We start from the raw sequence: 21,740 nt of genomic DNA on the forward strand, positions 1-21,740 counted from the left end.
GGGCAGTGTCCTCACGTGCTTCTCACCTTGCACTGCTGAGTCCTGAATTACAGTATAAGACCTTACAGTGTGGAGTAGTACTAGTTTAGAATAATCATTATACTTAAAAACATTTTGGAAACATTATGCATCATTTTAGTTGTTTATACCACCCTATATATGTTGCAGGACTCTCACAATCATAGCTGTTTCTGGTCAAAGGCCACGTCTGTGATGTCAGACATTAGATGCTTTCATCTACTGCTTCCTCTGTCTTTGTTTTGAAAGATGTGCCGCAGCTTCTAGACTCTAACCACAGAATGAGTATGGGGGTCCACACTTTTGTATTTTTCTTAGTTCATGAACACTTAAAACAGTCTCTTTAACAGTTTTCTGCACAGAGAACCAGTGTTTTATTAGAAACTTCTAAAAGAAAAGCTAAACAGAACTAACAATTGAGGCTAGAATTAGAGATAAAGTTATAAATAATACAGTATCTCACTGCACTGTACTCACACCAGACCATCTTTTCTTTCCTATTTTGTTTTTGAAATGTAAAGCAGCTCCAGGTTCATAAGAATGTGTTTAAAATAGACATTGTCCAAATAATGAATTAGCCATGCAGATTAATGTGATTATGATCCTAAGTAATGCCTATGTACCGATAGATCTGCGTTATGTAGCAGATACATTAAGAGTCGCAAAATAAAGAATGATTATGTTATGATGAAGTCTTTAACTACTTATCATCTATATCGCTGTTGTCAGAACAAAACCTCATATTTCCAAAAAGAGAACTTTACAGGAGAAGGAAAAAACATACTCTATTGTAACGTGCCCCTGAATGTTACCTAGGGGTCAAGGGGAAGTAACATGGAGTATGTGATGAGGGGCCAAAGGGAGAGACACGGACAACGGGAGTATCACGTTTAGACAAAGCATTACTGTTCAATAGTAAACGTGTGCACATACACCTTTGAAGTGAAGTAGTGAAATGGAACAAAGACGTAAGACAGCTGACAATAAGACAGCCAACTAGACAAAATCAACAAGATGGACTGATAACCAGCTAACAGGGCTAATCTATGAAGCTCAATGTGATCGAAGAGTTGAATTGACTTTCAGTACTGACAAGGCTGAGAGTAATAATACTGTATGCAAAGCTAGCTGCAATGGTGGACTATGGACGGTGCCAAAGCAACGAAAATAATAAAAAACTTGTCTAACAGGAGCTAACCTGCACAAAATACAGAGGGTGGCACTCAGCCCTTACCTAGTCTCTCTATACAAAGTGTGTCACTACCTTGTGTGTTAGATGTAAAGGCGTGCCCAAACTGCCTGTCCACTCATCGCGCTAGAAAGAGAGATACAGAGTGAGCGATTTAAAGTGAGAGAGTACGAGAGAGAGAGAGAGAGAGAGAGAGAGAGAGAGAGCGAGAAAGAGACACAGGGAGGTCAAGGCAAAACTAAAACTAACGGGCTACAATTTTAATAACAACATAAGTCAAACTACCAGCAAACTAAAGGCCTCACAGACACACAATGCTCTCTTCTCCTCATGTTGCCGGGTCAGCCTTTTATGCACTGGTTGGGTTGCACCTGTTAGGTGAGGTAGACAGACACAGAAAGAAACAAAAAAAAGACAAACAAGAAACACGCATGCCGTCCTGGCACGTAACACCTACTTTTAATATAAGTCAATGGAACCAGCCATTTTTTCAAGTAATTATGGGTCATTTTTGTTGGTCCAATCATCATGAAATTTACACACAATATATAGGACAATGGGTATTTTCAAATTATGTCAAAAACTGAAAAACGACAAAAATGGAGATACAGGGTTTTGTTCCGACAGCAGCGATATATTTAGGCATTGGTTACTACTTAGTAACTGATTGTGCACTTAAAATTAGTAATTAACTACACTGTTAACTGATACTTTAGTTTGCTATTAGTTTATAGATCAATTACTCTGTAACTTTGTACTAACTGCTGCTTATTACACTGATTACACTGTTGATTATTACGCTAAGTACATTGCTGCTTATTACACTGACTAATGAACTGTTAAGTGTGTGTACTCATATAAAGAAGTAACATGAGAACTAGACTAGTACTTATGAGTTGGTCTCTTAGTATGAGTTAATTATCTGTTAATAAATTTACTGATTAATCCTTGAATGGTAAATAAATCAAGTAGTGGATAAAATACCAATTGTGCTTGGACCCCTAGTAAAGACATTAATACAAGTCAGTTAAATGTCAAGTATTGCAGCAAACTTTTAAAAAGTAAAAAGTGAAGAAATACAATACTTTTAATGTAGGAGAACAATTATGTATATAATAATAATAATAATAATAATAATAATAATAATAATAATAATAACAATAATAATAATAATAATATAACATAATACGAAGTCCTTAATAATTCAGCTCATCATTATTTTTTTTTTACAAACATTTAGGCCATTGACTGAATGATCTAATTAATATTTAATCATTCACTTTTTAAATGAGAATCACATGAGATGGTGTTTAATTTTCCGTCATTTTGGTACTTGACTCGACATCCTCCACCTCACTAAATGATAGTAGTGTACTGTAGGTAGTTTTGCTTCTATTAGAATTAAGTAAAAAGACCTTAATGAGTTACAGTTAATGGGTTACTCTGTGGTCATTAACAGAGGAGCCCCTCACTGCAGAATACAGAGTGTCTTCTTGTGGCTGTTCTCGTTTCCCTCTTCCTCTTTTAGTTTTCCTTTCATGGAAATTTAAGGCTGCATAATTCAGCTCCATAGCATCATCAACCTGCAGGAACAGAGATGAGAGTTTAAATAAGAGCTCTTATATATCATTGATTTTGTACATGTAATGTGAGTAATAATGGCACTAAAGCAGTACCTGTTTGGTCGTCTTCTCTTTGACTGAGTCTTTAGGTTTCTCTGCTGAATAACAGACACAAGCAGATCAGAATCTTTATCTTTATATTGAGACAGATTTTTGAATCATTGCATTTTGTTGCAATAACATACAATCATATTTTTGCAGTGTATAAAATGATTGTAACATGTTAGTCTTGTTTAATTTGTATGTATAAAATTACAGTATATCAACCATCATTTGAAAACTTTTTCTTTACAAAATTAGTTTTACTAAAGAAAACATAAAAAATACTTTTTTGGTGAGTAAATTATAATTATATCAACATTGCAGAGACTATTATTCTCTATAGTCATATTTTGAATATTCCTGTCACACAATGTGTTTTGTTGATTTTTGAGGAGAAAAAGTTCACATGTCCACTACAGAGAACACACAGAATATGGCATTTTTCTGTTTTTCTTCAATACGTTAACTTTGGTAAATAAACAGTAATTGTTATTAAAATGAGAAGAAGTGTATTTTCTATAAAGGATGTTTTAGAAATTCAACAAAGCTTGCCATTTACCCAGGGGTGACCAGTCTTTTTCATACAACTGTATGAAATAACAGAATTCATAAGGATTCCATAATTCTGAATGGTAAAGCACATACATACATACAGTTTTTATTGCAACAGATACTTATTTTTGTGCTGGTAATGCTTTCCTTTACAGTCCCCTAAGTTCTAGGTATTGAGATAAAAAATTTAAAGTACTAGGTAATTACTAGGTACTAGGTAACACTACATAAAATGAGGATAAGTACGATGATTAATTACTATGAAATGCATAACAAGGTCTAGACATTAAGCAGAAAAATGCTGCAGTAAAATATCTAAAAATTGAATAATTGTATTGAGTAACAAGACGGTAAGTACACAACAAACACAGTAACAAACATGCAGTAAATTTTACTGTAACATCACATGTTTATCCCAATAAAAACCACAGTAAGAATCACTGCTTTTATTTACAGCCCAGATTCATTTTCAGTTCCAGATAAAATAAATAAGAACATACTATAATTTACTCACGTTATCAAGTGTATTGGCACTGCCTTTTTACCTCATATAACGTACTACCTTGTTATTCTAAAAAATCATCCAATTTTTAGATATTTTACATGTGTAAGAGCTAGAACCTGTTATGCAAATGCAGTGTACTTTAGTCTGTTTATTTACTATCGCTTTACCCAAAATAAAACTGCGGAATTTGTTCCACACACTTACTCAGTTTTTCACCTTAAACTTAGGAGACTATAAAAGAAATCATAATGTGGTCCTTTATTTTTTGGACGCTTCATTTGTACCTAGAATTTTTCATACAGTGTATTACTTTAATTTAAAAAGCATGCAATTTGAAATTGAGGACTTTGTTTTGTGACTGAAATGAAAACTCACCACTGCAGTGTTCACAGTTTCTCCATTTACGAAGTAAAATGGTTTGGACAGAGATCACAACCACACACACTCCTAAAGCTGCTCCCAGACAGATCACTACAGGATCCAGAGGCCGTGCTGAAGAATATTCATGATCAAAATTAGTGGTAACCTAAAATAATATCCTAAAAGTGCTGGATCAAATTCACTGTAGTGTTTATTAAATGTTGGTTATTCTCTATGGGGGGAGCGCATTCAGTTATTCAAGGGACCAGTCATGGCTTTGTGTGGGCCTACTGCCATGTATTCGGAAAAGAAGTGAACCATCTCACTAGTATCCACCAAATAAGATCCACTAAATCTTCTGAATATCTCACCATTATATTACAATACAAAACTTGGTTCCAATCAAATTTCTAATAACATTTAACAGGCTATTTCCAGATTTTGGCACTGTTTAATTAGAATAAAGACAAGTGCAATTGGTAAAATGTAATCCTTGAAGGACATTATACCCATAGAAGGGGAGTAGAGCTTTGTACCAGGAATATGGTGAAGACAGAGATTCTTGAGAACTGGCTGATCTATTACTGCAGGACTGATCTTTTCTCTGTAGCACCCTCTCTAAAGGTTACAGTAATTACAACACACACAAAAAAGTCTTGTTACATCTTCCATTACATAAGTTTATATTGAGGAACTTTACTGAACACTCACTCAGTTCTACTGTTGTTCCATTCCCAAAAATGATCTTCCCACAAGCAGCCACAGCGCAGTAGTAAGTTCCAGTATGGTTGTGGTCGAGGATGTTCTTGGAGAAGTTGTACGCAGAGCAGCTTGCAGAAGAGCTGATCTCACAATGACGGCTGTTGCTGTTCTGATGAGTGTAAATGATTTCAGGAAAGGATTGTCCTGCAGCAGCTCTGAACCAGAGCACTCGGAGTTCTGCTGCTCTGATGTCAGAGAGGACCGTGCACTGCAGAGTGACCGACTCTCCTGGAGAAACTGACCCCCGTACTGGAGTTTGGAGCAGTGATACATTTAACTCTGTTGGACCTATTTAATGATTTAAACATTATAAGATCTTGGTTAATGTAGGGTTGGTTTTCCACACAGTGATCAAGTTAAGTACTCAACTAAAATTTCCTTTCAGTGGAGAATCCCCAATCAGAATGCTGTGTAGTCTAGGCCTAGGCTCAGTCCCATTCTGGGAAAACAACTCTTAACTCTCTATCTTCTCTATTTATAGTAATTATGTAAGGATTTAGAGCAATGTTTCCCAACCCTGTTCCTGGTGTTACACTTCTCTGTATATGTTAGTGTTTTCCTGCTCCAAACACAGTTGATCCCACGAATCAGCTCATTAACAAGCCCTAACTGAGTTAAAGTTGTCATGTTTAAGCAGAGAAAGCACTAAAATGTGCAGGAAAGCGGACGTCTAGGACCAGGGGCTGGATTCACAAAAACCATCTTAAGAAAAAGCTTACAAAGAATCTTAAGACAAACACTAAAAAGCTCTCAAATACTTAAAAAAGTCTAACTAATTTATCTTATTTTTTTCTACAGTAGTCTGTAGGTTATTTGTCAAGCAGGCAATCAATATCATGTTATATTTTATAGATTACCAGAAATTACACCATATTTCTGCTATTTAGTTACATCAGTGTCTGAGCACAGCAAAGTGAAGATAGAACAAAATCAAACAGAATATTCAGAAATAAGGAATAGCAAATAAGAACTAGGAGTGATGGTGGAGGAAACAGCCATCAGGAAAAATCCTCCTTGATTTATATTAACAATCATATGTTTAGAAACTCATTAGAAGTTACAAATTAAGATGTTAACTTCATCAATTCCTACTGTTTAAGACAAGGGTGAGACTGTTATAAGGTTAAGAAAAATATTTAAAAGCATTTTTTTCCAAAATATCGCTTGTTCTTAAAATTCTTCTTAAGAGACAAGAAAGAAGAAAATTCTGAAAATGTTCTGTGAAGCATAAAAATACATCTCAGCTTTTTTCGTAAGTATGTTGTTAATAAAAAAGGCAAAATTATGAAGATTTTCATTCAGTTAATTAAGACATTTTTGTGAATTCAGCCCCAGGTTTGGGAAACTAGACTAAAGAATTTTTCGCCTATTGTAAAAATGAATCGATTTAACTTAAAAAAGTAAGTAACCTGGTTGCCTTAAAATTTTGAGTTCATTGAACTTCAAATACTAAGTTAAGAGAATAACAATGCAGCAAACAGCTTACTGAATTGCTGCAAAACAGTCCCAACATTTACATTTAACTGTTAATAACAAATGAAAATAAAAATATGTTGATTACCTGTCACAGATAAGAAAGTTCCTGTTGAAAACTTAATCACGGTTGCGTGAGATAAACCACAGAAGTACGTTCCTTCATCGTCTTTAGTGGTGTGTGGAATAGTCAGAGAAATGCTGCTCTTATTTACGTCCAGTTTGATTCCTGATTGTTTGAACTCATCTGAAAGTAAGGGATCTACATTTGATAAAATTATTCCCACATGCTGAAGAGTCTGTCCCACTTTCTGCTTATACCAAACCATTCGTTCGTTACTCGTGCTTGCGTCAAATGTGCAGTAAAGTGTAACAGCTTCGCCCAGATTAGCTGATAAAAATGATGGCTTCTGTTGAAGATCTACAGCTTGAACAGGACCTATAAAATTAGATTAAGTCAGATTCAACACACTTAGTAAAGGTAACACATGATTTTACATAGATAAACATAATAACAATACATAAAATGAAACTTACCTGTTCTGCAAAGACTGGCAATAATAATCCAGAGGGGAGTTATTATCTTCACAGAAATCATGGTTGTTATTTAGATTGTTTAAAGTAGAATGCTTGAAAGAAGTCAAAAGGTCCTTTCTGACTGCCTCACAGAAGATAATTTGGCCACCAGAAGTTCTCTGGGCCTCTTTATAAGCTAACAGTGTCATCAATAGTGAACCAGCCAATCAGCACCTTTATTGAGGAAGTGTCACCTCACAGAGAAAGTAGGCCTACTTGAGCTAAAGTTCAAATACATTTGTAATCACTATACAAACACTTCAGAAAATTTTGATTGCGAAGACGTTTCATGTTTTTACCTTCAAAACAACAATACATGTTCTGTCAGTAGAACAATGTTCTGGAGACTAATAGCTATTATTGTAGCAGGAATGTGATTTTTCTGAGACCATCCTTCATTTAATGTTCAATTAAAAAGGCCATTAAGCACAATTTCATTTTAAGGAGATATTTCTCTCTCTCTCTCTCTCTCTCTCTCTCTCTCTCTCTATCTCTCTCTCTCTCTCTCTCTCTCTCTCTCTCTCTCTCTCTCTCCCTCCCTCCCTTTATTTGAGCTCCTGAGCAATGTTTGCCTGACCTGAACCACCAGAGCTGCTAGAGTCACCAGATCTTGATCTCCATTGGCTGATCTGCACCGTTTTGACCACCATGGAGCTTCACACTCTACAATGCTATGCAATGCTATGATGATGCTGCTGCATAAAATCAAACTATTAACCATTGCTCCACTTGTCTTTTTCCCTGTTTTGTATTCCAATATTTTACACTAATGCTGTTTGCTATATGATGTGTTGACCAGAGGAGGATGGGTTCCCATTATGAATCTTGGTTCCTCTCAAGGTTTCTTCCTTTTGCTCTTAGGGAGTTTTTCCTTGCCACTGTCGCCATTGGTGACGATCATGGGGGCTTGGACCCAGATCTGTAAAACTACTTTGTGACAACACCTGTTGTAAAAAGCACTATATAAATAAACTTTGACTTTACTTGACTTGACTAACACTTAATGGTGCCTTGACAATTTGTAGATGACCTGGCAGTCAATATATTAATTGTACGTATGTGTCTTCTCTGTGTTTTAGAAGAAATAATTTGTTATTGATGGTGATTTTGGCTACTTCACAGCACTACTTCAGTATACATGACTAAAGACATTCTATATAAAACATACTGAAGAAAAATGCATCAGCCAAACAGCGTGTATCAGTATGAACTGTAAATTCTTCAGAATAAAGGAGCCAAATGGGCTCTATGGAGCAGTGCCACAGAAAACTACTTTCGCTTCTTTAAAGAGTCTTTCAACAGATGATTTTATTTGGCGAATAGAATATGTGAGTGTGAAGATCCTTTTTAAAGGTTTCTAAACCTTCACGTTTTAAAGGGTGTATAAAAGCTGAGAGTTTTTCCTAGAGTTGTATGTCCAAGAGCCAAATCATTTAAGTGCTTTTATTTAGTAAATGCTGTATCTCCATGACAGAATGCTGACTGTTATAATACAAATTTCTTCTCTACTAATCTGCAGGCCTCTCCTCTGTTAGACTGTGTGAGAAGTTTAGTTCTTTTCTGTGTCTGGAGATGGAGAGCGTCCTCATGTGCTCTTCTCCATGTTACAGAAGGAGGCCTATAGTTTGGCACTGCTGCATGTTGAACTTTTGTTAATTAAGTCCAAAGTCCATGATTTAATTTAATTCACATGAATAATTGCAACACCTGTCCAAATACATCATTAATATCAATCGTCCATTTATCCTGTACCATCCCTGAAAAGACGTTTAAAAGTGTAGAGTGGTCCTTTCTTTTCACCTCCCTCAAGCATTTTGTATTAGGTCCATATTTTGTAAACTGAATATAAAAATTCAATACAAAAACATTAAATAAAAAACAACACAGTTCACCCACTGCCTCTGTTTTAACCAACAGACCTGTATCAAAACCACTTCAACTACAAGGAGGAACAAGCCAGTGCAAAAAACAAACAAAACAGCTCATCTAATGAATCTTACCACATAAACTCAGTTTGTATGTTCAAGACAATTAAGCCTCCATCCCCTTGATCCTTCATCGTCCCCCCATCAGTTAATATCCTGATAAGTAGTTATAGTAAGGTGTCTGGCTTCTCCAATGACTGGGAGAAGATTTTCAAAGCAAATTTATAAAGCTAAAGCATTTTCCTTAATTGGTCAGATATCTAATATAAATATCATCCTGAAATCAATTTTTTTTTTTTTTGGACACCTGTCAGCCCACCCTCTGGTTGGTTCTCCTCCCTCAACAGTGCAGTCACAATGGAAACACAATTCAAATTATCCACCATTGAAAAGCTCAAACATCTTGGACTTGGAGCCCTGAATTATTACTACTTTTTATTATCATAATAGCTACACTACAGAAACATTACAGTTAGACTTTGAAGACTGAAGATCATGTCATGCATCCCTCCAGCTCCAGCTCACACATGGACTCCATGTCCCAGAATCCTGTGGGAGATTACATGACTGTTGGACTTCCACAGTCATCCAATGACCACAATACTGATGTGTTGCACCTGCTGTATGTGTCATATGACCAGTCTTAGTTTAGTTTAAAGCCAGGCTTTAGATTAGTTGCGAAGGTATGGCTTCTTCTAGTAAAGCTACTCTGTTTTCTGTTTGCTGTTGTTTGCCATTTACTGTGTTTGAACCTGTTTCTGGATTTTCTGACTTTGCCTTTTTTGGACCTGGTTGCCTTTGTTATGTTCTTTTTTGGTCTTTCAGCTCTTGGATTTGACCCACGCCTGTTCACTGACTATGATTCTTGTCAAACCCTTTACTATCACAGTCTTTCTGTTTCTCTTTTTTTTTGAAAACAAAAACATCTGGAAGCATTATATTATATTTTGATAGTTTATGCCAGTCTGCATGTGCTGCATTACTGTCACATTCTCAGTAGTTTCTGGCTAAAGGACACGTCTGTGATGTCAGAGGACACGTCTCTGCTGTCAGGCATTAGGTGCTTTCATCTTCTGCTTCCTCTCTGTTTGCTTTGAAAGATATGCTGCTGCTGCTTTTAGGCTCTAACCACAGAATGAGTATGTGGGTCCACACTATTGTCATGGATACCTATGAACTTATGACCATCTCTTTAACAGTTTTAAGCCATGTTTAACAGGAAACTTCTGAAAAAAAGCTTAACTTAACTAATGACTGAGACTAGAATCAGAAACAGAATACAGAAGGACTGAACAACATGATACTGTAAAGGTTTTTACCAGTTTATTTATTCTGGTAATAGAATAAAGTGTGACACCAACATTATTATGCCATATTTTAAATTACAATTTATTTGTTATGTTAAACTCATTAACAATGCACACTTTCCAAATGGTCTTCATAATGCCAGCCTTAGGGGGCTTAGAGGGCACATTTTGGATGACATTATGCTTATTTTTATATAATAAAATAAAATGAGGTATGTTGGGATATTTTTATTATTGTTATTGTTTTATCTCTATTACAGGAAAAAAACACAACATTTTACTGCTTTGCTAAACATTTTTCCAAAGATTTTGAAAAAGAAACAAACCTGTTCATGTAAAGCTAATAGTAATATAATATTTAGAAAGCACAGAAAGTACCTGCTTTAGAAATTTGAGGTTTTGTGTGCTGCTGTGCTCTGTCACCTATTAAAAGGATCATGAAGCTGCATGTTGTTGGATGCAGTGCAGAAGTTTATGAACAAGCACAGAAATAAGCCGACATGCATTTAGGACAGAATCCATTCAGAGCATAAACTGATTAGTCTGATATTACAAGCATTTTTAGAGTAACAAAAATACAAAGTTTGAAGAACATTGTTTAAAGATTACAAAAGCTAAACTGGAGCTCATCTGAAACACAGGATGTGTTACACACACACACATTTTCTAAACCGCTTATCCTTCTGGGTTGTGGGTAGAGGAGGTGGGGGGAGTGATGGAGCCTATCCCAGAGGTCCTTGGGCAGAAGGTAGGATACAACCTGGACAGGTCTCCAGTTGATCACCAGGCACAGGTTGTGTCAGTAAAATGAAAATATCCACAAAAACTTTTACTAAAAGCTTATACAACAGAAAAGAGCTAATGAGTTTAATGGTGGTCAGTAACTGAGAAGTATCTGACTTCAGAGTAAACACTGTGTTTAGAACGTCCACTCTTCATTCTCAGACTTTTTGCAGCATAAATCAGCTCCACAGCAGCAGAATCCTGTAGAGATGGACATGGAAAAGGGTAAAGGTTAGAGACCTCTGTCTGAAATACAACAGTGTCAGTTACATCAATACACACTTTTGAGAGGACACATGTAGTACCTGACTGGTTGGGTTCTCCACCACTGAGCCGTGTTGAAGCCTCACTATGGTTGAAAAAAGAAAAAGTGTAATATTTAGATCAGAGAACATTTCCACTGTGCAAGTCATCATTTTTATTTATTTATTTATTTATTATTCACCATGAATTTTAATACAATATATACATATACATACATATATATATATATATATATATATATATATATATATATATATAGACTGGACATGCTAAATTGCCCCTAGGTGTGAGTGTGTGTGTGAATGTGTATGTCTGTCTGTCTGCCCTGCGATGGACTGGCAACCTGTCCAGGGTGTATCCTGCCTTCCGCCCAATGACAGCTGGGATAGGCTCCAGCACCCCACCGTGACCCAGAAGGATAAGCGGTTTAGATGATGGATGGATGGATATATATATATATATATATATATATATATATATATATATATATATATATATATATATATATATATATATAATGCAGCATCAAATTATTATTTCAAATCGAAAATCTGGCTCAAAATATAGTATACACTTACCACTGCTATGTTCAGACTTTCTCTTGTGAATTAAAATGGCCTGAGCAGAAATCACAACCACACACACTCCCAAAGCTGCTCCTAAATAGAACACTATGGAATCCAAAGACCTCCCTGAAAAATATTAATAAATAGATGTATTTTTACTAATCAAGATCAAGCCAAACTTATATAGTAAATGTGTCAAAACACATTATTTCACCATCAGTATTATTTCCTGGAACAGTAATCTCACTATTGATTACTTTATTTCTGAGTTACTCTTTTAAACACATACAAATCTGTACCAATTAGACCTTTCAATACTTTATTTTAGAAGAACTAACCACAGTCACTATCACTGCTTCTTCTCTGAACAAGACATAACAAGCTATGCTTAGATAAAATTTAAATTTGGCTAATACTATTTGAAAACCACAAAACTATTCATTAAAAAAGTCCAAAAACAGATGCCACAGATTTAACTCTTAACAGATAAAATGTAAGGATCACCATTCTGTTTGAGCGGTTGAACAACAAGGCCGTGATCTATCACCTTTAAAACATTCTGGCATTTGAAACACGGCTTAAAAAAAAACAGGCCTGTTTAGGTGAGGACACTCTTTTCTTCAGTATGGGGTTCTTTAGTCATTTCATATTAACAGTCTTATTAGCAGTCTGATTAGATGCTGTGATGGACAGATTGCTTGTCAAGTTTATAGTGTTGGAAAGTTTTTTCAAGCTTAGGCAGAACTCACACTTCACAGTAGCTCTTGTTCATCAACGTTGCATTAAAAAGCAGCAGATTTGACCGACTTTAATGATGTTCAAATGACTCTGAATCTGATTTCTGAAACTTTCATACGATGTGGAAACAAGCAGAGATTTGAGCACAAACAATCGGCTTCAGTGCATGAAATCAAGCGCTAGCCTATCAGTCTACATTTCATTTGCATAAAGCATGCCAAAATTCATGCTGATGTTTCGGGAGGGAGCCAATAAAATGACAGCATTTAGCAGCTCATGACCAAATTTCACAGTGGTCAAATTACAATGACTGGGATGTATAAAAAGTGAAATAAACAAAAATGTCTTTTGTAAGACAATAGAATGAGGTAATGATTATTTTCCTAAAATAAAATAAATAAATGCTGTATTCTTGTTTGTATGGAGCCCTGCTGGTGACATCCTGCATAAATAAAAATAATGCATGGCCACTACAAGATCCTAATGTGTGGCTGTAAAATGAAATAATTAAGCCTTGACCACAGTTTAATGAAGCATGATCTTTTCCCCTGCCTTACTAAGTCGTGGCTTTAAATTAAGTAACTTTTTCCCACGCCTTACTATGGCCACGCATTAGGATCTCATTCCCACGTTGCAAAGGCTATAGAATAAAAAAGCACAGTTTAATATGTCTACTGGTTTGCAATGTGCACAGATTATAAGTAGTATTGCTATTTTCTATGTTTATCCTATTTTTGGTTTTATTATTATATTAATAATAGTTTGGGTTAGTTAATCACAAAACAAACATGAATTTGTATAGATGCACCAAAAATGAAATTGATGAAAAAAAAAAAATGGTGAAATTTGCACACATTTATTTTATTATCCGATTAGACTTTATACATCTTTAACAATTAGGGCCCAATGCAATGAATTCAACAGAATGAGAGTGTGCTTTTGAAAGCATCTGCTTTCGTCCTCATTGGTCAGTGTACAACTGTCCATAGGGTTGAACAGTGAAACAGTATAACTAGTGCACACATGCACAAAATATGTAAAAGAGCAGGCGTGGATGATGTATAGATGGTATTTGTTTTAAATGCATTGTGCGTAATATAACACTGTTGTCACAAAAAAACCTTGCATCTCTGAAATGCTAACTTTATAAAGGGAAAAACCTACTTGACTTTTAATGTAAGTCAGTGGAACCAGACATTTTTCCAAGTCATTTGGGGTCATTCCTTTTGGTCATAAAATTTACAGAAAATACAAAGGGTAACAGGTATTTTGAAATTATGTCAAATACTGAAAATTGTCAAAAATGGACAAATGAGGTTTTCTTCCAACAAAGTCACTATATTATTCATCTAAAAACAAGTATGCAAAATTAGAATTTGTAATAAAATGAAAAAAAAATCCTACAGTACAATTTGTTACTTTTATTACTGTAAGTTTTCACCATTTACTATGCAAACCCCAGCAATGTTCACTATTGTGTCACAAATAAACCTTAAGCAGTAAATTACTTGGTTTAACAGTGACTGCTTTGTAATTCTTACTCTCATTGCATTAATGATGAGGTAGCAATATCTATACTTGAGGAACTTTACTGAACACTCACTCAGTTCTACTGTTGTTCCGTTCCCAAAAATGATCTTCCCACAAGCAGCCACAGCGCAGTAGTAAGTTCCAGTATGGTTGTGGTCGAGGATGTTCTTGGAGAAGTTGTACACAGAGCAGCTTGTAGAAGAGCTGATCTCACAATGACGGCTGCTGCTGTTCTGATGAGTGTAAATGATTTCAGGAAAGGATTGTCCTGCAGCAGCTCTGAACCAGAGCACTCGGAGTTCTGCTGCTCTGATGTCAGAAAGGACCGTGCACTGCAGAGTGACCGACTCTCCTGGAGAAACTGACCCCCGTACTGGAGTTTGGAGCAGTGATACATTTAACTCTGTTGGACCTATTTAATGATATAAACATTATAAGATCTTGGTTAATGTAGGGTTGGTTTCCCACATAAGGATCAAGTTTATTCTTGAACTAAATTTTCCTTTTAATGGAGAATCCCCATTCAGAATGTTGTGTAGTCCAGGACTAGGCTTAGTCCCTTGTGCCAATAAACTACTATACAATTACACTGATGTGTAACTCACATGCAGTCACAATGTATGCTACTAGTGTGTAATAACTAGTAGTGTAACAATCTGTGGCTGATACTTTGAAAAGATACAAGAAAAAAATGATCCCCTATATTAATAGTCATTACGTTAGGATTTACAGCATCAAGATGATTAGAGCAATGTTTCCCAACCCTGATCCCACTGCTCTGCACATATTAGTGTTTTCCTGCTCCCAACACACCTGATCCCACTAATTAGCTAATTAACATGCCCTAACTGAGTCGAAATTGGCATGCTTAAGCGGAGACAGCACTAAAACTTGCTTGGCAGTGGACCTCCAGGACCAGGGGCCAAATTCACAAAAACCTTGTTAAGCAAAAGCTTCTGAAGAATCTTAAGACAAACAGAAGTTCATTAGAATGTTTTTAAATGTTGTTATTGTAAAAAATGTAAGTTCTCCAATGCTTTTTAAATAAAGTCTTTAGGTAGGCTTAAGGCTATTTGTTGTGTAGACAATAAATATCATGTTATATTTTACATTTCACAAAAAATGACTCCATATTTCCATTAACCGATTGTTTTGTTCAGCAGCAGAGGCCAGCAAAATGAAGGTAAAACAAAATCAAACAAAACGTTTATTGGCAAGCAAGATCTAGTAGTGATGGTGGAGGAAACAGCCAACAGGAAAAATCCTCCTTGTTTTTTAACAGTTATATTCCATGAAATTCATTAGAATTTACAGTTTCAGATGTTCACTACCAATTCCTTACGTTAAGAAAATATTTAAGAACGTTATTTTAGGAATACTGATTAATCTCATAATTGTTCTTATGATAAAAGTTAAGTAAGAAATGACAAAAATGTGTATTTTGTAGTGTAATTTACCTCAACTTTTTACTCAAGTATTTAGTTAAGAAAAAGGTACATTTCAAGACATTTCCTCTTTTGAGACACTTTTGTGAATCTGACCCCAGGTTTGGGAAACACTGGGTTTTTACATTTAACTGTTAATAACAAATGAAAATAACAGGATATTGATTACCTGTCACGGATAAGAAAGTTCCTGTGGAAAACTTGATCACGGTTGCGTGAGATAAACCACAGAAGTACGTTCCTTCATCATCTTTAGTGGTGTGTGGAATAGTCAGAGAAATGCTGCTCTTATTTACGTCCAGTTGGATTCCTGATTGTTTGAACTCATCTGAAAGTAAGGGATCTACATTTGATAAAATTATTCCCACATGCTGAAGAGTCTGTCCCACTTTCTGCTTATACCAAACCATTCGCTCGTTACTCGTGCTTGCGTCAAACGTGCAGTAAATTGTAACAGCTTCGCCCAGATTAGCTGATAAAAATGACGGCTTCTGTTGAAGATCTACAGCTTGAACAGGACCTATAAAATCAGTTTAAATCAGATGTAACTCACTCAATAGAAAGAAGTAAATGTAATAGTAATACATAATAATTATACACAAAAATCTTACCTATCCTGTAAAGACTAGCAATAAGAATCCAGAGAGGAGTTATCTTCCTGGAAATCATGGTTCTTATTTGGATCATTTGAAGCAAAATGTTTGAATGAAGCCAAAAGGTCCTTTCTGGCTGCTTGACAGAAGATAATTTGGCCACTGGAAGTTCTCTGGGCCTCTTTATAAGCTAAGAGTGTCATCAATAGTGAAACAGCCAATGAGCACCTTTATTGAGGAAGTGTCACCTCACAGAGAAAAAGCTTGAGTTAGGCATCCATACCCTGTTCATGGTTTTACCTTTAAAATAAAAAGTTACACTATATTTTAGGGAAACAAATGGCTATTATCTTGTGTGTGACACTTTTCTTCATGTTTTTAGAATTCTACCACATGCAACTATGATAATACAGTACTGTGCAAAAGTCAAAGACCATCCTTCATTTCTTTTTTAGTTAAAATGGCCATAAAGTTCATTTTTGGGAGATATTTCTAAGGAGTTTGGTTACATCTTGCTTACAATTGGTTTCACAATATGTTGATGAGCTGGCAGTCAATATATTAACAGCACTCATGTGTCTTCTTTGTGTTGCAGTAAGTGTGATTTGTTGTAAACAGTGGTTATAGCTGCTTCCAAGCCCTAATTGTGTACAAATCACTAAAGACATACAGTTGAAATCAAAATTATTCACCTCCCATTGCAAATTAGGTTTATTAACAAAATTTACAAACTTTCAGCTGTTTGCATTAAACCAATCAAACAAGAACAATTTAAAAAGCTCAACACAACCAACAGCAAGTGGTTTCTCCACATTCAACACAAAATGCTACTTTTAATGACCACTGCAGTCTCAGAATTATTCAAACTCCTGAATTGAATTCTTCATAAAAGCACACATTTACAAATCAGGTGTTGTCTCAAGGGCTTCATTAGTTACATCAGGTGTGCTTGAGATAAAACACATCAAATATCTGGATGGGCCAGGGGGTTTTGTTGACTGAAAAGTTTGACTGCATATTAGAAATATGGCTAAGTCAAGAGCTTTATCCAGTAAGTTTAGAGAAGAGATTGTTGTCTTGCACAATCCAGGAAAAGGATGGAAAAAGATAACAAAGGCACTTGAATGTTCCTAGAGATACAGTTGGAAGCATAGTTTGCAAGTTCAAAGTTAAAGGAACACTGGCTACACTACCTGGACATTCCTGAGGAGGCAGGTGGTCAAAAACCTCGAGTGACTGCAAAAGACCTACAGCAAGATTTGGTGGCAGCAGGCACTGAGGTTTAAGATTGCACAGTAAGGCACATGCTACACGCTAAAGGTCTCCATGCCCAATCTTTACTTCCACTGACCCAAAAGCACAAGTGAAGTCGGCTTGGGTATCCTAAAATCACATAAATAAGCCACAGAGGTTATGGGATTCTGTTCTGTGCAGTGCTGAAACAAAACCAGAACTTTTCAGGCCTATGGACCAGCGGTATATCTTGAAGCACATGTTGAAAAGAACACCCTGTCTACAGTGAAGCATTGCGGTGGCTCAGTGATGCTCTGGGGCTGCTTTGCGTCCTCTGGCACTGGAAACCTTCAGCGTGTAGACAGCAAGATGGATTAAATAAAGTATCAGGAAATCCTAGGAGAAAACATCCTGCCTTCTGTGAGGAAGTTAAAGCTTAGGCGTCGTTGGATCTTCCAGCAGACAACCAGTCCACCAAGGCTTGGTTTCAGAAGAAGTCCTGGAAGATTCTGGAGTGGCTGTCACAGTTGCCTGACTTGAACCCTATAGAAAATCTTTAGTGGGATACGAGGAAGGTGGTTGCAGCATGACAAACACTAGAATATTAGTGAAATGGAGATGATTGCCCATGAGGAACCGGCTAAGATCCCTCAGGAATGCTGCCAGAATCTGGTGTCTGGCTATGCATTACATCTGCAGCAGGTCATGACAGCAAAAGGGTGCTCTACTAAACACTAAAGATGATTATCATAAAAGAGTTGAATAATTCTGAGACTGCAGTAGTCATTAAAAGTGGCATTTTGTTTGCATTTGAGAAAACTACTTGTTACATTAGATGTGTTGAGCTATTTAAGTTGCTCTTGTTTGGTTTATTGCAAACAGCTGAACGTTTGTAAATTTTGCTAATAAACCTAATTTGATATGGGGGTTGAATAATTTTGATTCCAACTTACATTCTCTAGAAAACATACTGAAAACCAATATAAGTTGACCATTGCCTCTGTTCTAACAAATCATTAGAACATGTATCACAACCATTTTAACTACAAAAGGAGCTAGACAAGGATGCTCTATGTCTCCATTATTGTTTGCATTTTTTACTAACCTGGCTGCTTCCACTACAGAGTGCAAAAAAGTCTCACGTATCCAGTCAAATTCATACCACCATAACATTAGCTTACATGCCCATGAACATTTAGAATACATCACCCATCCTTCATTGTCCCTTCCATCAGTTCACGATCTGATCAGTAGCTCTAGTAAGGTATCTGGCTATTCCATTGACTGGCCAAAATATGAGTTTCTGCCCCAAATTAAATTTATTGAATATTGTGATATTCACATCTCACAAACCTAAATGATTTATACAATGTCCTTCTACTACAAAAAATAAAAGCAACACAAAAAAAATAAAACTACCTTTTTCTTGGATATCTAATATCAAAGGGAATACTGTCCATTAAATCAATACAGTTGTCAATTATTAAAATTAATTATCTGTTTTCTATGACCCCTGTCACCCCTTTGACTAGTTCTCCTTTCTCAACTCTGCAGTCATAAAGTTCTAGAGGAAACACCAAAGCGGAAAAATTTTGGAGCTTTGAATTTTTACTACTGTTTGTTTTCACACCAGCTTCTTTACATCAACACTGGACAAGCTACTCAAACCAGAAACAGTTAGACAGATCAAAAACTGGACATTAATCAGATTCATTTCAAAGACAAAACTATAAAAACACAACGTTGTTTTAGATACAATACAGTAAGTACCACCCTAACTGGTTTGGTGGAAATGAAATACTCAATCACAGTCTTTCTCTGTCTGATCACACCCTTTAGGGAACAGTCATATGTTGCATCTTAGGCCTCTTTTCCACTGCACGGCCAAACAGTTCTGAGCACGGAGGGTAACTGTTCCAGTGGTGTTTCCACATGAACATGGTTCAACACGGAATGGTTATAAACCAGGCTCAGCCCAGTTTATCGGCATGGTTATCTAACCATACGTGGGGCCACAGAACCGTTCAGTGGGATGACGTAATGACATAGCTATTTGCTGATTGGTTCTATTTTTACGTCAGTATTGTGCCACTGCATCCTGCTGCTTTTTTCAAACTTGAAACCAATCAAATAAATTCAATTCACTCATACAGAGGGCAAATAAATGAAAGCAGTGCATGATTTTAAACCCACCGTTCAATAAACGTCAAAGCTTCCATCTAACATCAATTTTTTAAATATTAAACTGTGCTGAGAACTGGTGAGCAATAGCTTAGCTAGCATGCTGCCAGCTCTGCTCACTACAGAACAGGTTAGATTCTGACTAGCAAAAGCTTTACTGACACAAATGTAGAAGATAATGACTCAGCTGTGAGGAAGAAAAGTTGAGCGGACAGAAAGCCGTAATTAAACCTGTTCGCTGGTGTCTGGACCTGGAGCCTCCTTGCTAAGCTAATGCTAGCCAGCTCCTCTGTCCTAGCTAACTACACCACAGTGCAGGTTTGATTCGACTGACTGCACTGCTGTCACAAGTATAGATGATACAACTTATAACAGTGAGAGCAAAGTAGACTGATTGATGGTGGAGTGACAGAAAGCCGAAATTGAACCTGTTCTGTAGTGCTTTAGGATTTAGCCTGCTAGACTAAGCTAAAACAAGTGCACGGTGCCTCCTACAGCAGTATAGGCTTAGTTTTAGCGAACTGATGATTAAAAAACACCCATTTAGAGGATAAAGACTCATTTCTGAGAGTAGATATTCAAATTACTGGTGTTGAAGTGACAAAAAAATAAAAAATAGAATTGTTCTGTAGTGCTTTGAGCTGTACCCTGCCAGGTGATGTTAATGCTAATCTAGCTAGTTATCCAGCTACAGGTGAAACTCACTGCAGTATAGGCTGTTTCAGTAACAAATGCTCAAATAACACCCATTTAGAGGTTAAGAATCTGAGAGCACACCGGGAGACTGGAGGTGGAGTGACAGATGGAATTAAACGTGTTTTGTGGTGGGTGGTGTGTGAATGGCCGCTAGCAGTTAGACACTCTTTGTGTTGTTTCTTGGGTATTTCCTGGTTTTGATTTAATGGTACAACAAATGGAAAATGAAAGTATAACCAGTCTCACGAGTCCGGACCAGTGCGGAATGGCCCACTACAGCCCTGAGAACCATTTGGCACGATAGTGGAAAAGCAGCCTTAGAGTCAGGGAGGAGTAGTCAGCCTGGGACAGTTATTCATATATTAATTAAATACAAGTCCAGAATAATCCTTGATGCCTTGAATACATTCAGAAAACATTATATTATATTTCAGTAGTTTATACCAGCCTGTATATGTTGCAGGACTGTCACAGTCTCAGTAGTTTCTGCACAAAGGACACGTCTGTGATGTCAGAGGACACGTCTGTGATGTCCGGCATTAGGTGCTTTCATCTCATGTTTCCTCTCACTTCGTTTTGAAAGATATGCTGCTGCTTTTAGACTCTTACCACAGAATGAGAATGTGGTTTTATACTTTTGTAATGAACACCTATAACCGTCTAACAGTTTTCAGCCATGCTTCCTAGGAAACTTCTGAAAGAAAAGCTTAACTGAACTAATGATTGAGGCTTGAGTTTGAGACAGAATGCTTACGAATCCTAAATAATGGTCTTTATCCATTTAGAGGTCCTTTCTAGAGCTCTTACATAATGTGGAGGTTCTTTAAAATCTAAAAGTTTCTTAAAATTCATGCATCTCATTTGTAAAAAATGGTTCTACAAATGTCTTAAGAGCACGAACTGGACAAGCATAGCGGAATAAGTTTTTCATAAATATTATTTTTTATGTCGTCTGCTGGTGATATTCAAGAAACTCAGCAAGCTATCGAAATATATGTCTTAGCTAAAGCTAATGCTGCTTACTACAGTGGCTTGTATAAGGAATGGCCTGTTTGGGTGGTTGTTAAAGTGGGACACCAAACGTCTTTGTGAAAGTGAAGGACGACTTTGAGTTACACCACACACATCTGTAGATTGTGGGATAGATTGTGATAATGGAACTCTTTGTATTTGACAACAACGTTCTCATAAAAATCACAGCTTCTTTATTTGATTCTGCTTTTCCCCCTCTATTATTCTACTCGTCACCTCTTTATTTCCCTCTGTATGTGTGTACTTGTTATGTCCATTTATGACACTTATTATTTAGTATTATTTTTATCATAGTTTAAATATTGTTATTAACTCATTAACAATACACACTTCAAAATGGTCTTCATA

At 36.3% G+C, this 21,740-nt stretch overlaps 1 protein-coding gene across 2 annotated transcripts; it reads right to left on the minus strand.

Annotated features, from left to right (window-relative positions):
• Window positions 1-2,582: 2,582 nt before the first annotated feature.
• On the minus strand, window positions 2,583-16,381 carry LOC118806972. 2 transcript variants are annotated; one of them, XM_036568709.1, is made up of 6 exons: window positions 16,269-16,381; window positions 15,827-16,177; window positions 14,286-14,624; window positions 4,304-4,420; window positions 2,884-2,927; window positions 2,583-2,790 (listed from the first exon to the last, which is right to left on the minus strand). In XM_036568709.1, exons 1-6 carry the CDS (start codon window positions 16,342-16,344, stop codon window positions 2,638-2,640), a joined length of 1,080 nt encoding a protein of 359 aa, XP_036424602.1. In that variant the 5' UTR covers window positions 16,345-16,381; the 3' UTR covers window positions 2,583-2,637. The 2 variants fall into 2 exon arrangements, with proteins under 2 accessions (XP_036424602.1, XP_036424603.1); XM_036568710.1 differs by lacking the exons at window positions 2,583-2,790; window positions 2,884-2,927; window positions 4,304-4,420 and adding exons at window positions 11,186-11,315; window positions 11,420-11,463; window positions 11,957-12,070.
• Between the last annotated feature and the right edge of the window lie 5,359 nt (window positions 16,382-21,740).

This window comes from Colossoma macropomum, unplaced genomic scaffold (genome assembly GCF_904425465.1).
Source record: "Colossoma macropomum unplaced genomic scaffold, Colossoma_macropomum, whole genome shotgun sequence".
Classification (NCBI taxonomy): domain Eukaryota; kingdom Metazoa; phylum Chordata; class Actinopteri; order Characiformes; family Serrasalmidae; genus Colossoma; species Colossoma macropomum.

What these genes read in the sequence shown, in the direction of transcription:
- LOC118806972 (XM_036568709.1), bottom strand. Translation starts at nt 16,344, where the DNA reads ATGATCCAAATAAGAACCATGATTTCCAGGAAGATAACTCCTCTCTGG. An exon ending in CGGAACAACAGTAGAACTGA is followed by an intron (nt 4,421 to 14,285) that starts GTGAGTGTTCAG and finishes AATATTCTTCAG; the next exon opens with CACGGCCTCTGGATCCTGTA. An exon ending in AAACTGTGAACACTGCAGTG is followed by an intron (nt 2,928 to 4,303) that starts GTGAGTTTTCAT and finishes TCTGTTATTCAG; the next exon opens with CAGAGAAACCTAAAGACTCA.